This window comes from Spodoptera frugiperda, chromosome 21 (genome assembly GCF_023101765.2).
Source record: "Spodoptera frugiperda isolate SF20-4 chromosome 21, AGI-APGP_CSIRO_Sfru_2.0, whole genome shotgun sequence".
NCBI classification, from domain to species: Eukaryota; Metazoa; Arthropoda; class Insecta; order Lepidoptera; family Noctuidae; genus Spodoptera; species Spodoptera frugiperda.
Window position 1 is genome coordinate 4,211,645 of NC_064232.1, and position 16,524 is coordinate 4,228,168.

The window sequence follows — 16,524 nt, forward strand, 5'->3', positions numbered from 1 at the left end:
GGCGGATGCGGCTCGGCAGAGGTACCCTTCGGCCCAGTTGGTGTTACTGGGGGACTTTAACGCCCATCACCAGGAGTGGCTGTTCCCATACCAGTGCACTGACCATGCTGGGAGGGAAATGCGTAAGCTTGCGCTAACGCTTGGCCTGACCCAGCTGGTCCAGGAGGCCACAAGGGTGCCCGATGTCGACTCGCACACTGCCAACTGCCTAGACCTTCTGCTGACAACTGATCCAGACAGCTACTCGGTGTCAGTCTCGGTCTCGGCGGATGTGGCGGTACAAGTCAGCAGATTGGGATGGGATGCGATCCTTTTTTGCATCCTATCCTTGGCGGCCTGTCTGCTTCTCTACTGAAGACCCGTCAGCTTGTGCGGATGCCATAACAGGGGTGTTGCGTCAGGGCATGGAATACTACATTCCATTCTCGGACGCGACATCTTTCGGTGGGACTCGTCCATGGTTCGATGCCGACTGCAGACGTGCTGAAGCGCGAAAGCATGCGGCATACTTGGCATGGGCGGATGCCAGGCGTCGTAAGGCTGACGACACTCTTCAGAGGAAGAGAGCCTATAACAAGGCTGCCAAGTCATACAAAAAGGCATTACGGATGGCCCGGTTCAACCACATTGGCCGAATAGGGAACAAACTGGCTTCTTACCCAGCGGGTAGTAAAGCATTCTGGTCCCTGGCCAAGGCGGTTGAATCGAACTTCTGCCGCCCTTCACTCCCACCTCTCCTGGGGCCTAACGGGACGCTGGCACACACCGCGGTAGAGAAGGCAAACCTGTTTGCTTCTCTATTTGCGGAATCTTCACGTCTTGATACTGGTGGCGCTATACCTCCTTCTCTAAATAACGTATGCGAGACGAAAATGTCGAAAATTCGCATCCGACAGAAGGAGGTGTATAAGACGTTGCGTAATCTCGACGTGAACAAGGCCAGTGGCCCCGACGGAATCCCGGCCGTGGTTTTAAAAACCTGTGCGCCTGAGTTGTCTCCAATCCTGACACGCCTGTTTCGACTTTCCTTGGAGACTGGTCAAGTGCCGGTTGCATGGAAGCTGGCCAACGTGCAGCCTGTACCCAAAAAGGTAGTCGTGCCGACCCTAACAATTACCGACCAATCTCAGTCACGTCCATACTCTGTAAGAGTATGGAACGTGTACTTAACAACAGGCTCCTGGCATACCTTGAAGGTAACGACCTCCTCAGCGATCAGCAGTATGGGTTTCGCCGCAACCGATCCACTGGGGACCTTCTTGCGTATGCCACCCACATTTGGAGCGAGGCCATCGAGAAGCACGGGGAGGCAATAGCGGTCTCTCTCGATATATCGAAGGCCTTTGACAGGGTTTGGCACGACAGCCTTATCGGCAAGCTTCCTGCATATGGACTTCCCGCTGATCTGTGCAGATGGATTGCAGACTTCCTGAGGGATCGGTCAATTCGAGTAGTCATCGATGGCTGCTCGTCTGACCAATTTGGTATCAACGCCGGAGTCCCTCAGGGGTCAGTACTTTCAGCAACGCTCTTTTTGCTGCACATCAACGACCTGCTTAAGCCCGGTATCTTTGGGTATGCAGATGACAGCACAGTTGTTGAAAGGTATGTGTCCGATGCGCGGACTAGCGGAACACAGATCCAGTCTCTAAGAGAATCCATGGTCGAACGGTTGAACTCGTCCTTGAAGGCGGTCTCCGATTGGGGTAACGCCAACTTGGTCAAGTTCAACGCTACCAAAACCCAGGCGTGTCTATTCTCTGCCAAACGGAGTCAATTTCCGCTGGCTCCTACTTTCCGAGATGTATCCGTTCCAATATCGGATCATCTAGAGCTTCTTGGCGTAACTCTATCGCCAACGCTAAACTTCGGCTCTTATATAGAGTCGAAGGCGCATCTGGCTGGTAGGAAGTTGGGTATCCTCTCGAAGGTGAGACGGTACTTCACACCGAAACAACTGCTGAGCCTGTACCAAGCGCAGGTTCGGTCATGTATGGAGTACTGTTCTCACCTTTGGGACGGCTCGGCTAAATGCCAGCTAGATGCGCTCGAACACATTGAAAGGCGTGCCAAGAAGCTCATCAACGATGATGCGCTTGTGGAGGCCCGGCTTCAAAGCCTTGAACACAGGCGCAAGGTCGCAAGCCTTTCCGTTTTTTACCGGATACATTTCGGAGAGTGTGCGGGGGAATTGCACAACTTGATTCCCCCTAGTCCTTTTCATCATCGAACCACAAGACAATCGGCGAGGCGTCACCGCTTCATGGTAGATATCCCACCCACTCGCACGAAGCGCTTCGCTTCAAGCTTCCTTGTGCGAACTGCTAGGGAGTGGAACTCCTTGCCGGAGTCTGTGTTTCCTGATGGGTATAACCTGGGTGTCTTCAAGGCCCGAGTGAATGGGTTGCTTATGGGCAGACGTGCTCCACCGTAGGCCGCATCATCACTTACCATCAGGTGAGATAGCGGTCAAACGTCGACCCATTAAACGTAAAAAAAAAAAAAAAAAAAAAATGCAGGGCACACCACTACCATATGCTCCACTGAGACCACCGGGCGGTCCTTTCAGTGATCACCGAATCAAAGACAGGAACCTACCGAAGCTATTATAAGTCATATAGTAATAATCATAACTCAAAGTTAAGCTTTAATAAATAAACTATATCTTCTTTTCCAGATTAAAACCTTCAACCCACACGCAGACCACCCCCCATCTAGCCTTAGAACTGACGAAACCGTACCTCCCAATGATCCCAATCCTACCACCACATAAACCGACCACAGACGCGGAACTTAAATCCTTTATACTAAACACGGCATTACAGAATGCGTTATCAGATTCCCTTCATCATATCCAGCAGAGAAGCTCCAAGATGGATATGAAGAAGAATGAGGAGTTTGTGAATAGTAAAGAGGATGGTAACAGGAGAAGGTTGCACAAGTGTGATGTTGCTGGGTGTCATAAAGTGTATACGAAGAGCTCACATCTGAAGGCCCATAAGAGGACTCATACGGGTGAGATGATTTTGTATTTATTAGTCACTAGCTACTTCCGCGCGGTTTCACCCGCTCTGCTCGGCTCCTATTGGTCATAGCGTGATGTTTTATAGCTTATAGCCTTCCTCGATAAATGCACTATCCAACACAAAAAGAATTATTCAATTCGGACCAGTAGTTCCGGAGATTAGCACGTTCAAACAAACAAACAAACAAACAAACTCTTCAGCTTTATAATATTATATTATATAGTATTATATAGTATATATAGTATTTAGTATTATAGTATAGATTACCGAAGAAGAAATCGCCTCGCAACGTCACGCCTTTTTTATCCCCGAAGGAGTAGGCAGAGGTGCACATTACGGCACTTAATGCCGATATACAATTTACACCCACTTTTTCACCAGTGTTATAAGTCCCATGTAATAGGGGGTGAAGAAATCACCATTATCCGATCCAATCCAGCAGGATAACCTACTCGGAGCTGCAGCTGCGTGATGCCTACCCTCAACACCAGAGAAGCTACTAGTGCATTGCTGATGTTTTTTTTAATGGAATAGGTGGCAAACGAACTGACGAGTAACCTGATGGTAAGCGATCAGCGCCGCCCAGGGACATTGATGGCGGAATATCTTCCAATGTCTTTTCCCGGCTTGGGCGAGAGGGAGTGTCAGACTCATACTGACAAAAAACCACCCCGTTCCTATTCCTGCTTTTCGGCGCTGCGGACTAGAGACAAGCTCCTAGAGCAGGAGTAGAGACGGGGTGGTTTTAAATCAGTAAGAGTCTTACACTCCCTCTCGCCTCGTCCAAGGTGGGAGAAGTCATTGGATGATTTTCCCCCCTCACAAAAAAAGCTCCGGGAAACGTAAAGCCTTGATTGGTAGAACAGAGCTCATTAAAACAGTTTTACATAATTACTAGCGGACCCGACAGACGTTGTCCTGTCTACACGTCTTTAATTTGAAAATTTGTCGGATCCAATGTCAAACATTCCAAAATCAACAACTACTAATAAATTAAAAATTTATAAAAAATAAAACATTGTCCAACGGACAAAATTGTGAATCTAAACCATTTTTAGATCCCCTTGAATACACAAAAAAAATTCATCAAAATCGGTCCAGTCGTTTAAGAGAAGTTCAGTGACATACACACTTACAGAAGAATTATATATATAAAGATATTTTATGTATTACTTGTTTCTATTCCAGGGGAAAAGCCATACTCCTGTGCCTGGGCGGGGTGTGAGTGGCGTTTCGCCAGGTCGGACGAGTTGACCAGACACACTCGGAAACACACAGGACATCGACCCTTCACCTGTCCGCTGTGCAGGCGGTCGTTCGCCAGATCTGACCACTTGGGACTACACATGAGGAGACATTGATCTTTAATGTAAGGGTCATAAAGTTCATTTTGACTTGGCAAATGTATCTATTCATATTGACGTGTAAAAGTGTTATTTTATAATCAATGTATATTCTATTCATATTTTTATCAGATTTTAACTCTGTTGTAATAGAATTCATTTTCAAAGTCAAAGTCGAAATTATTTATTACAAATAGATCGAGAATGCACTTTTGAACGTCAAAGAATAGTTATTTTAAAAAAACAGTCCTCTAGTGAAGCTATTTGATCGTTCCAAAGTGTTTCGTTTGTCACAAATATTGATTTTGATTCTTATTTGTTGAATTTTGTCATTTGAAAATGAACGCTATGTTTGTAATGATAAAGTTAAGTTTTGTTTGGCAACGATCCTTAAATAAGGGTGGTTTAACTATTTATCGCTATTATTGAATTATGTACCTGGAACCTATGTTAGAAATAATGAAAAAGCAAGAAAGGTTTGTTATTAGCAATAGAATTCAGTTTTGTTTGGCAATTAACTTAAATCTCTTTAGACATTGTTATTCGAAAGTGAACTTCAAAGCATTAAGAATAAAGATCAATTTTAATTGGCACTGAAGTTGAATTCAAGTGCTATTTGTTATTGAAAAATGTATCTAGTGAACGTTAATATAATATTTTGGTTTAGTCAAGTGATACACGTTGATTATTTATTATAAGAGATTTTATTTAATCAACTTTTTAAAAACAATAATATTCTCGTTCAATGGAAAAATATAATAGAAAAAGAACACTAAACGCATAACTTTACAAAAATGAACTTTATTACTCACAAAATAAACGTCATTTTACACTAAAACTTAGACAAAAGATTTCAAATACACAAAGTATTCTGAAATCGACCTTAAGTACTACTGAATAGAGTAGACATTCGAATAAAGGCTACAATTGTTATTTAAAATAACAATTATAATGTAAGGGCATTATTATTTGTGTGATTTTCTGCTCAAATCGATATGACAATAATATATTTTTTATATATTTTATAAGTGCACATACTTTAAGCTAATTTAGAACTTAAAACTTGGGTGCTAAGGTCGTTCTTTGTATGTCAAACTATAAAGAAATGCCTAGAAAGAACATGCAAATATATCCTCTATTTTAACGACCATAAGTGTCATTATACTTAAACAATTAAGGCCAGTAATATAAAAACATTTATTATTTTATAAGTATTTTTTTATTATACACAGTTTTTACTTATTATTCTCATTATATTTAGCGGTAGGATTTCGCTTATTTTTATATGTATAGGGTGACTGGTAATTAGTGAACGATATTTAAACACGTGATTGTACTCATGATTACAAACAACTTTCCCAAAGATACTTCTTTTGTATATGTAATAGTTTTATTTTTATCACAATAACAAAACAACAAAATATCATTAGCACGCGCGCGTAAAGTATTCCGATAATGCGGGCGCGAGCGCCTTGATGCAAACAACTGATCAAACAAAGCACGCGCTCACGAAATGTTGTTATTGCGATAAAAATAAAACGAATGAGTATACACAAACCGTTTCTTTGGGAAAGTTGTTTGTAATTATGAGTACAATGTGTCGTGTTTATATATCGTTCACTAATTACCAGTCACCCTATACGCATGTCGCCTGGACAGTCAACCTCGCTACATCCTTGTTGACTGGACATCTACACTACATGAGCTGCTGTTTACATGTGAACATTAGCTCATGACGATACCTAAGTACGTGTGTCGCCTGGACATCTACACTACATGAGCTGCTGTTTACATGTGAACATTAGCTCGTGACGATACCTAAGTACGTGTGTCGCCTGGACAGTCAACCTCGCTACATCCTTGTTGACTGGACATCTACACTACATGAGCTGCTGTTTAAATGTGAACATTAGCTCATGACGATACCTAAGTACGTGTGTCGCCTGGACAGTCAACCTCGCTACATCCTTGTTGACTGGACATCTACACTACATGAGCTGCTGTTTACATGTGAACATTAGCTCATGACGGTACATTAAAATATTGTTTGTACCTTCTCGTCTCAATGTGATTTAAATATATTAAATATGTGTAATTTTTAATGGTTTATGGTATTTTTTTAAATAATTATTATATAGTGTTTAAAAAAGTTAATTAGGTAAAGATCAATAATTAAACATATGTTTAATTGAATTAAAGCTTACAGGGCAGTAGTGGCAATACTAGAGAATAATAATATTAAAAAAAGTATTTCCTATTATTATTTCTAAAAATAAAATAATTATTATATTAAAACACATTTTTTTATAAATAATTTGTTTTGTTTCAAATGTTTATGTACTTAATTAGATATTAGGATATTATTTTATGATATTTTAGTTTTTATAAGTAATTTAAATAAGCAATCATATTTGGGGCCAGTATTTCAGAAATTATTTAGCATTAAATGATAAAAATAAGTTTATTGATTAAAAAAAATACGTTTTTGGAAAATGTAAAAAAATTTAGAATTAATGTTTCATTATATTTATAATAACTATCGTGAGGCATATTAAATTAACTAAAAAACACGGTTTACTCACGTACATTAATAGAGAAAAGCTCTACTAGTTTCGAGTCACACAGGGACTCTTAATCATGAGCAGCGTGAGCAGTCCGTGGTTGAGTAAATGGTGATTTTTAGTTCATTTAATGATTCATATTAAAATATCCTGTGATGTTTTTCGTAAACAAAAATTGTATAAAATTATCTCATTTTTTATTTATTTAAATACGTTTTGTATATTCTCGGATTAATTTAAAAAATATATATGATCTCAATTGGTATTCCTGTCTATTCGTTATGTGAATTTGATCTCAAAAACAGTGAACTAACAAATCTTTGATATTTATTTACAAATTACTCGTTTCCTATAAATCACACTAATATTATAAATGTGAAAGATTGTTTGTATGTTTGTCCGTCAATCACGCTGAAACTACTGAACGGATTTTGATGAAATTTGGTATACAGACAGGGTATGGGCTGACTTGGGTGATAGGATGCTTTCTATCCGACGGGAACGCGAGCGAGGCCGCTGACAAAAGTTAATGTTAATTAGGGTTTAAGAAATAATCTTTACTTACTAATATTATAAATCTGAAGAGTTTGTTTGTTTGTTTGTTTATTTGAACGCGCTAATCTCCGGAACTACTGGTCTGATTTGAAAAAATATTTTTGTTTTGGGTAGTACATTAATCGAAGAAAGTTACAGGCTATATAACATCACGCTATCACCAATACAAGCCAAGCAGAGCGGGTGAAACCGCGCGGAAGTAGCTAGTTTTTAATATATACAAAAATAAACAGTTTCTTACTTAATTCCTTATTAAATTTTATATTTTATAAATCATAAATTAATTTGAATTTACAAAAGCAAACTTGAACAAAATTTATTCAACATTAGACACGTATTTTTATTTTCCTACGGAGACAAATACTTTCGAAGATATGTTCAACATGTTCAAAAAATTAAATTGCGTCCTCTAAAAAATGCATTATTCGGCCCTCAAGTTGTAACATTTCAATGGACTAATATATCGATTTGAAATATCGTGTGATGACACTGCCAAGTAAATTTTATACGTAGAAATGACATATTTGCTCCCACTCCTTAACGTTTGATTCGTTTTATCTAAGTATTGTTTATCTTATATGACAAAATAAAAAAATTCGTGTCTAATATTTTTTCATTACTTAACTGACGGACTAAATAGATTTTTTATTTTCATACCCCGTCATCATCCCTATTACTTCTAACTATTTTTTTAATAACACTACCAGTAGGTACTTAATATTAAATTATATTAAAACACGCATTTTTACGGCCAGTATGCGTAAATGCAAAACTTTATTTTAATATTAGAATTTATATTTTTTATTTTACGTTTTTAGTGTTTAGATCTCTTATTTTATTTTGTAATAACTATCTTGAGACATACTGTATTACATTAATTGAGAAAAGCTCTACTAGTTTCGAGTCACAGAGGGACTCTTCTCCATTTGGAACACGAACTTCATGAATTTTGACCCCCTCCCCCGTCCTTGTCACAATTGGTCACATTTGTCGGACCTCACCCTCCCTAGTGTGACGCCACATTTTATAATTTTACATAGAGATTTTTTTGAGTGTTTCGATAATAGTTTCGTTTTAACAGTTAGATTATAATGATTAAAATGTGACGTCACGAAATCTAAGACCCCTCCCTCCCCCTTGTCACATAAAGTCACACTTCGGCGACCCCTCCCTCCCCCTTAACTTGTGACGTAATTAATGGATGGCCCCTTTGAGCTTTTCTCCATTAATGTACGTGAGTAAACCATGATTTTTACAAATGAATACTACCTATTAATGATGACTGGTAATTAGTGAACGATATTTAAACACGTGATTGTACTCATGATTACTAACAACGTTCCCGAAGATATTTTTTTTGTACTGATACTCATTAGTTTTATTTTCATCACAATAACAAAATTTCGCTTGCTTTCGCACGATCAGCTGTTTGCAGCTAAAGTTTCATAATACCTACCTGATTACTAGTCCGATAACGCGGCCGCGTTTTTGTTTTGTCATTATGATAAAAATAAATAAATGAGTATAAAAAAGCAGTTTCTTCGGGAAAGTTGTTTGTAATCATGAGTACAATCACGTGTTTAAATATCGTTCACTAATTACCATTCACCCTATATGTACCTATTATAAAAAATATGTATGTAGATAAGTTAAAACAGAAATCACTATTCGATTGTAAACCTTATGGTGCTGGAAAACGGTTCTATTTTGTATAAAATATATGTATGTATTACAATTATTGTATATCTCAATAAAATTGTGAAAAATATTAGTGGTTTTTTTCTGTAGTAAAAATAACCCTATGTAAAAATTCTACAAATGTAATATGTAGTTAAAGGGGAAACTATTAGATTTTCATTCAAGCTCTGCCTTAGCAAATCGAATGTCCTCGACCGGGGAAGTAAACATGGCATCAAGTTATACTCCACCAGTATAAACTGACCGTCGAATGTGTGGAAAGATTATACAAAGCGAGACCATGGTAAACTGGTTTTGTATAGCTCCGTGCATCGAGCTATGTATAACCAGTATAAACTGACCGTCGAATGTGTGGAAAGATCATACAAAGCGAGACCATGGTAAACTGGTTTTGTATAGCTCCGTGCATCGAGCTATGTATAACCAGTATAAACTGACCGTCGAATGTGCGGAAAGATCATACAAAGCGAGACCATGGTAAACTGGTTTTGTATAGCTCCATGCATCGAGCTATGTCTATGTATAACCAGTATAAACTGACCGTCGAATGTGTGGAAAGATCAATATCAATACAAAGCGAGCTGCTGACCAACTGGTTTCGATACAGCTCGAAGCTCAATGAGTAGCCATTTTTCAAGATTTTTTAACGTCTTTGCCATAATATGTACGGCATCTATACATATAATAAATCTGTAGAAGGCTCAATTCTGTACATTGAAAATATTGAAAAAATAAAACTCTTCCGTTACTGAGTGACTGACTGACTGACAGACAACGCACAGTCGAAACTACTGGTCGTAGACAGCTGAAATTTGGAATGTAGGTTCCTTGGGATATGTAGGGGAGCACTAAGAAAGGATTTTTGGAAATTCAACCCCCAAGGGGGGAAAAGGGGTAATAACGTTTCTATGAAAAATCGTATTCCTTGGGTTTATAAACTTGAAACTTGGCATGAACACGTACATAGGCAAGTAAATATGTTTGACATTATAAGTTTTTTCAAACTACCCTCCAATCGTGATTTAGGGGTGCGATTGGGTGACTGATTTATTAACGCACAGCCGAAACCGCTCGGTATAGGAGTCTGAGATTTTGAACAGAGGTTCCTTTAGTAACATAAGTGAGCACTAAGAAGGGATTTTTGAAATGTCAACCCCCAAGGGGGGAAACGGGAGAGAACTTTCCCGCAGCCCCGGCTCAGTTAGCCGGGGCTGCGGGAAAGTTCTAACGAGATACCGTGGCCCCGGAACGCAAAGGGCAACTGAAGGAACGAGGTGGGTTTTAGTCAGTAAAAGTTTGACACTCCCTTCCGTTCCACCCAGAGCGGGAGAGGTCATTTGATGATTTCCCATCCTTAAAAAAAAAGACTTTGTATGACAACTTTCAGTCGTCTCTTTAACATACATAATAACATACATAATTATGTACATACATGCATAACATTAATAACATCACGCCTTTAAATCCCTATTTTGTGTTAACACTACCCATACAAACAGCTAAAAGGAAACAAGTGAAGAGACGAAATTTGTCCGCATCCATTTTCACCTAAATTCTTAACGTTAATGAGATTTACTTTTTATTATCAGGTCAACCTAATAGCCTCACATGTACGTATAACTTCGTAAGAATTTTCTTTCAACTCCTAACCGTTGAGGAGTTGTACCTTCCATCATCAGCTCATTCACATGGGATGATGACTATCAGACTGTGGAAGAAAAAGCCCTGTCGAGATCATTAAAAAACGCTATATATAACCGAATTACACGTGGGCGAAGCCGCGGGCGGAAAGCTAGTTATTTAATAAAAAAATACAAAATTCTCCGTAGAGCACTGAAAAATGAGGAAATTGTTGAAAAAAAATTATAAAATTTATAGGTACCTAATGGCGTGAGTAACCTATATACTAACCCACTTTTGTATATCATATCAACAGGCTGGGGGTGTTTTTCCACCAGAGATGTGCTATGTGGTTGGGTGATTCTTCAAAAAAATCACAAAATGTTAACGACCTCATTTTCCTCAACCAAAAGTTAACAATCCTGCCTGCCGAACACAAAATTTGGTTTCAATAAATTAAGCTATGACACTGCTCTCAACCAATCCAATATAATATGCACTAAAAAGTAAAAGAAATAATTGCGTATTTTTCAACAACTTAATAGATCAACTAACTTTACTAACTCATCACACACATTATAATGTAAGTAGGTACAATTATTGTTATTTCTGGAGTCGGTGTCAGCCAACTAAGATAGGTTTGTTATTTACCTATTATCACAACAAAACATTACAGTTTTACACCAGTTGTAAGTAGGTACTTAACCACCACTCCGCCCGCGTTGGCGTTTCCTAGGCTGACACCGACTCCAAAAATAACAATAATTGTACCTACTTACATTATAATGTGTGTGATGAGTTAGTAAAGTTAGTTGATCTATTAAGTTGTTGAAAAATACGCAATTATTTCTTTTACTTTTTAGTGCATATTAATTTGTTTTGGAATATTTATTTTTTGAAGTCGGTTTCTTTTTTTGTTAAAATTGTTTTTTATTTCTTGATTTTTAGTGAATAACTTATTTGAGTATGGGTCGACCTATTAAACGCGCTGCTCATATGAGACAGTGCCGTGTAAATGAATAATATTAATATCTATCCATATTGACGCATAATTACATTATTTTCAAATGTATATTAACCTGATACCCTTATTTATGATCTGCCGAGCCGACAGCTAACAGTAACCTGTTCATAAGCTACATACATAGTAAGTTGTCAAACACACAAACAGATTAGATACCCACATAGGTATACAGTCATGTAACTCAGACAGCACATCAAGCTACCCATCATTCTATACCAGATATGTCCTGAATTTTATGGCTACTGAGAAAGATAAGCTAATATGCATCACTTCAACGTAAACGCGGAGCTCATTCTGCTCATTTTTAAGGAGTTCCCTGGATTATCTTCCACATTTATGGTCAGACTTTAAAAACAATTATATGGAACCACACTGCCATCGTACTCTTTCAAATACAAAAAGAATTTCTCAAATCGGACTATAACTGTCAGAGATATGCATTTGTCCAACACAAACAGATTTGGTACCTACATACACATGTAAATCAGACAGCACATCAAGCTACCCATCATTCTATACCAGATATGCTACTATCTGTCCTGAATTGTATGGTTACTCAGAAAGATAAGCTAATATACATCACTTAAACTCAAACGCAGAGCATATTCTGTTCATTTTTGAGGAGTTCCCTGGATTATCTTCCACATTTATGGTCAGACTTTAAAAAAATTTTTATGGGACCACACGGACATCGTACTCTTTCAAACACAAAAAGAATTTCTCAAATCGGTCTATAACTGACGGAGATATCGATTAACATACATAAAAAAAAAAAAAAAAAAATACGGTCGAATTGAGAACCTCCTCCTTTTTTTGAAGTCGGTTAAAAAATAAGGATGATAATAAGTGTTATTTCAAGACGTAAGACGATTAAATGAAATTCGTAACCTTTCAGGAATTACAATTTATTGTTACAAAACAGTTATCAACAACAATCCGTCTCATCGACCAATATTCGAATTAATTATTTCCCGCCATTTTTAAATATATCACAGAATAGATAAAGAGAGTAGAAATGAAATAGTTCCTGATTTGTATCAGAACGCGTGTCGCCGTTTCTCCCACCCTTTAATTTCACTACAAGCAAGAGACCAATGTCTGAGCGGATTACCCCCACAAATAAATAACACACATTTAAATCTCGAATTTGCTATTGGTTGTCACACAAACGCAATGACTGCATTTGACGTACACTCTAACACGCATAAAAACTCATGTATGCTAGGGCGAGAGAAAGGTCGATTGTTGATATCGATAAAATTTAGGTAATCTTGTTTTTGTTTTACAAGTATTGTAGAATATTGTGAAATTGTATTCATGCGAAATAGAAACCAAGTAATAAAAGTAAAATAAATAAAAAATACACAACTGAATTTTAAAACCAATTTTATTACTCAATAAGTTAAAAATAAGTAAAAAATTAAATCAAAGGTACTTTTGAACGTCAAAACTAATATAATAATGTTAATAACGTCTGTCTGTCGGTCAGTCCTCTAGTGAAGCTATTTGCTCGTTCCAAAGTGTAGATTCCTATGGAGAAGAACGAGCAAGAAAATCCATAGGTTAATCTTTTTCAATCAGATTCACAATACAATTCTTGGTTACATTGCTTTTCTTTGCATCGATTGCTTCAGCTATGTGAGAACAATGTAAAACTAATATACAGTCAAAGCGATAGAAAAAAAAACCTTAACAACAACAAAATTAATACAGTCTGGAGCTGACCCAGTCCCAGTTGACAGCGCCCGTTCACCAACATGGCACGTACACCAGCACCGCCCAACTCAACCATGTTGCAGGGAATCGAACGATCCAACGCCCGTGCCACCGCCAATGAGACCTTTGAGTGAGCATGACAACTCTAAGCTGACACAAATGCATTCTACTAGTCTAATTCAATTTTAGCTAATTACAGGGCTCTCACATTTACAATAATTTGTATAAAGTACAGAACACATTGAAATAACATGGTTATATTATTTAATTTTTTCGTTTTTTAAATTTACGAAAGATGATATTTTAAATATCGCCATTTTTAGACAAAAAAACTGATTTAAAGAGACCAATATAAAATTTTCTAAAATAAAATCAGTTTACTTACTGAATTACACATTGCGATATATTTGTGCGGATAAACGCCTAATTTTAAGTTTGTAAACAGTTAGTTACGAGATTTTGTGGGCGAATTGAATGAAACCAAGTCTTTAACTATAAATGTCTATTCATATTCACATCAGAAATCAGAACGTTACACTAACATAGTAAATAGGTACGTTAGAACACAGATTATGAGAGATAGCGATTCGTGTATCACGCGATGGCGAGTGGAGGCGGACTGTGGCGTCGTCCGCGTCCGCGTCCCTCGGCGATCGGGTGGCGCGCGCGTCGCGCGCGGCGCATGCGCGGTAAGACCGCGGGCGAGCGGTGGCTTTCCCGCTCACCGTGTACGATGCTTACGAAAAGGCGGCGTGTTACAAGTTTATTTTCCCTGACTTTGTTATTATGTAATTATCAACATCGAAATGTTGCGAACGAATTATGCTACATTTAGTAGGAATCCAATTAATTCTACCAGTTGTGTCAATCCACAATTTTCTTACACCTGGATCTGTTGGAAACCTAAAACATAATATTAAAATAAATCATATGTCACATTCTATAAAAAAAAAAAACATAAAACTCACTCAAAATCTATATTACTAATTAGTCGTAATAAATAATATTATTTTAATTATAAAGTGTGCTATTGATTATAATAGACTGTATCATAGTAACAATCGACATTGATTACAAATTTGCCCAACACTATCGATGTCATAGATTTTGTGGAAATGAACTTTTGTTTCGGTACTCGGGACTCTCGCAATGGACGTAATACATTGCGCGATTGCTCACGTAGTGCAATATTGTACTCATCTATCGCAAGCAATGTATTACTATTAGTCTGCTTGCGATTATATCGTTTTTGTCTATAAAATTCATAATGCTAATGTTATAATTACAAATATCACAAGTATTTTAATGTTTTTGGACTTACCGGTGAAAAGAAATTCCTTCTCGTGCTATGCTACACACCTGGCTTCTTTTCCGACACGTTATAATAGCGCAAGACGGCATAATATAATATTTTTGCGGAGATACGTACGCTGTCAAAACATGACAGCGATTGCTAGCCGGTAAGTATGAACATTTGAGCGTTTGACAGCGCGCAGTACGCCGGCTCGCACCCTCGGCGCGCGTGGCCCGCCCACAAGGCCAATCCAGTCTCTTTCTTTTATCCATGAAATATATCATTTGACGTTCCATTTCAGCACTTATGCAAAAAGGAAACAATCCACACCATTGTCAAAATCAAGATAAGGACACAGAAAGTTTCAAAAATAACTCTTCTATCGACCTTGTAAATATCAAAATGATCTGACAACTTTGACAGAACAAAACAATTTTATGACAAAGATACCAACCAACAATTTGGTAATTAACCGCAATTATTCAATAAACTAACAAGATCCATATCCCATAGTCACCCAACAATCCTGAAAAATTGTTGAAACTGTTTTTTTTTTCAATAAGACCCATACCATTTGGTCCCTTTGATTTTTAGTTTTTTAATCAAATAAATAGTACCATGCGGATTGGTTCTTGTTTGCATATTGAAATAGGATGGACGTACCTACTTACGCAACACAGAACCAACCCACACGATGACAGTTTTGAGAAAAAGCAATTTTTGTGTAAATTTTGTATACATTAAAATTGTATGTAATTTTGGATAAAGTTTATTTACAATATTGTACCAAATACTTTGTTCTGTGTATACAAAGCTAATATTGATGAAAATAATTAGTATTTTAAATAACACCTAATCGAATTTAAATAACACCGAAAACTTAGATGGTTCCTTATTGAAAAACTATCTGTGTGTGGGTTGGTTCTTTATTAATTTATTATCATGCTATAAATTTATAATAAAAAATGAAAAACCCCATTTTTTTCAATGTATTAATTTGTTATTTTAACATAAAACCATTTTTAAATCTTTACAGTTACCTATATGAAGTTGGAAAATTACATATGATGGTTCGGTTGGGACTTAATAAAAGAGAATGGACTGTATAAATAAGTTTAATACCGTAATTACAAATATTTAGTATTAGAACAATGAAAATTGAAATGCCCGAAGTCTAACGCGTCTGAGAGCTTAGTGGCCGCGCCGTGGCGCGAGCGCTGCCGCGTTCAGTACCCCGAGTCCCCGACCGCGCGCTTCCCCGGTGTCGTCCGCCCGTGTCGTCTACGGAGACTACAGGCGTATGTGATGCGCCAGCAAAAGTAATATTTAAAAATATATTTTGGATGATATTCACAAAATATAATAAAATTACAATATACTGAAATTAACTAAGATTTAAGTAAAATTACATAAATGATTATAATTAATTATTTTAACTTAATTATAAACTAAATTATAGAAATTTTCTTTTAATCTTATTGAAAAGATGAATTGAGAAACGGTTCTTTTTTTTAAGTCGGTTAAGAACAACTTAGAATTCCTTATTCCTATTTCAAAGAATTTCTAGATTTAATAAATTATCTAAAAATCACGGTTTACTCACGTACATTAATGGAAAGCTCTACTAGTTTCGAGTCACAGGGGACTCTTCATCATGAGCATTAATGTACGTGACAAAACCGTGAAT

The 16,524-nt window shown here is 37.3% G+C and overlaps 1 protein-coding gene and 1 long non-coding RNA gene across 2 annotated transcripts in view; one reads left to right on the top strand and one right to left on the bottom strand.

Moving 5' to 3' along the window:
* The window catches only part of LOC118280394 (Krueppel-like factor 8), a 65,287-nt gene extending 60,815 nt beyond the window's left edge, over nt 1-4,472 (top strand). The window contains exons 8-9 of the mRNA XM_035600392.2: nt 2,678-3,015; nt 4,215-4,472. Coding sequence (XP_035456285.2) covers nt 2,678-3,015; nt 4,215-4,387 — 511 coding nt within the window. The 3' untranslated portion in view covers nt 4,388-4,472. The remainder of the gene's footprint in view (nt 1-2,677; nt 3,016-4,214) is intronic.
* An 8,724-nt stretch (nt 4,473-13,196) lies between these two features.
* LOC126912023 (uncharacterized) lies at nt 13,197-16,504 on the bottom strand. Its single transcript, XR_007706636.1, has 2 exons — nt 14,865-16,504; nt 13,197-14,446 (listed from the first exon to the last, which is right to left on the bottom strand). It is a non-coding gene; the product is annotated as an uncharacterized LOC126912023 (long non-coding RNA).
* Nucleotides 16,505-16,524: the final 20 nt, after the last annotated feature.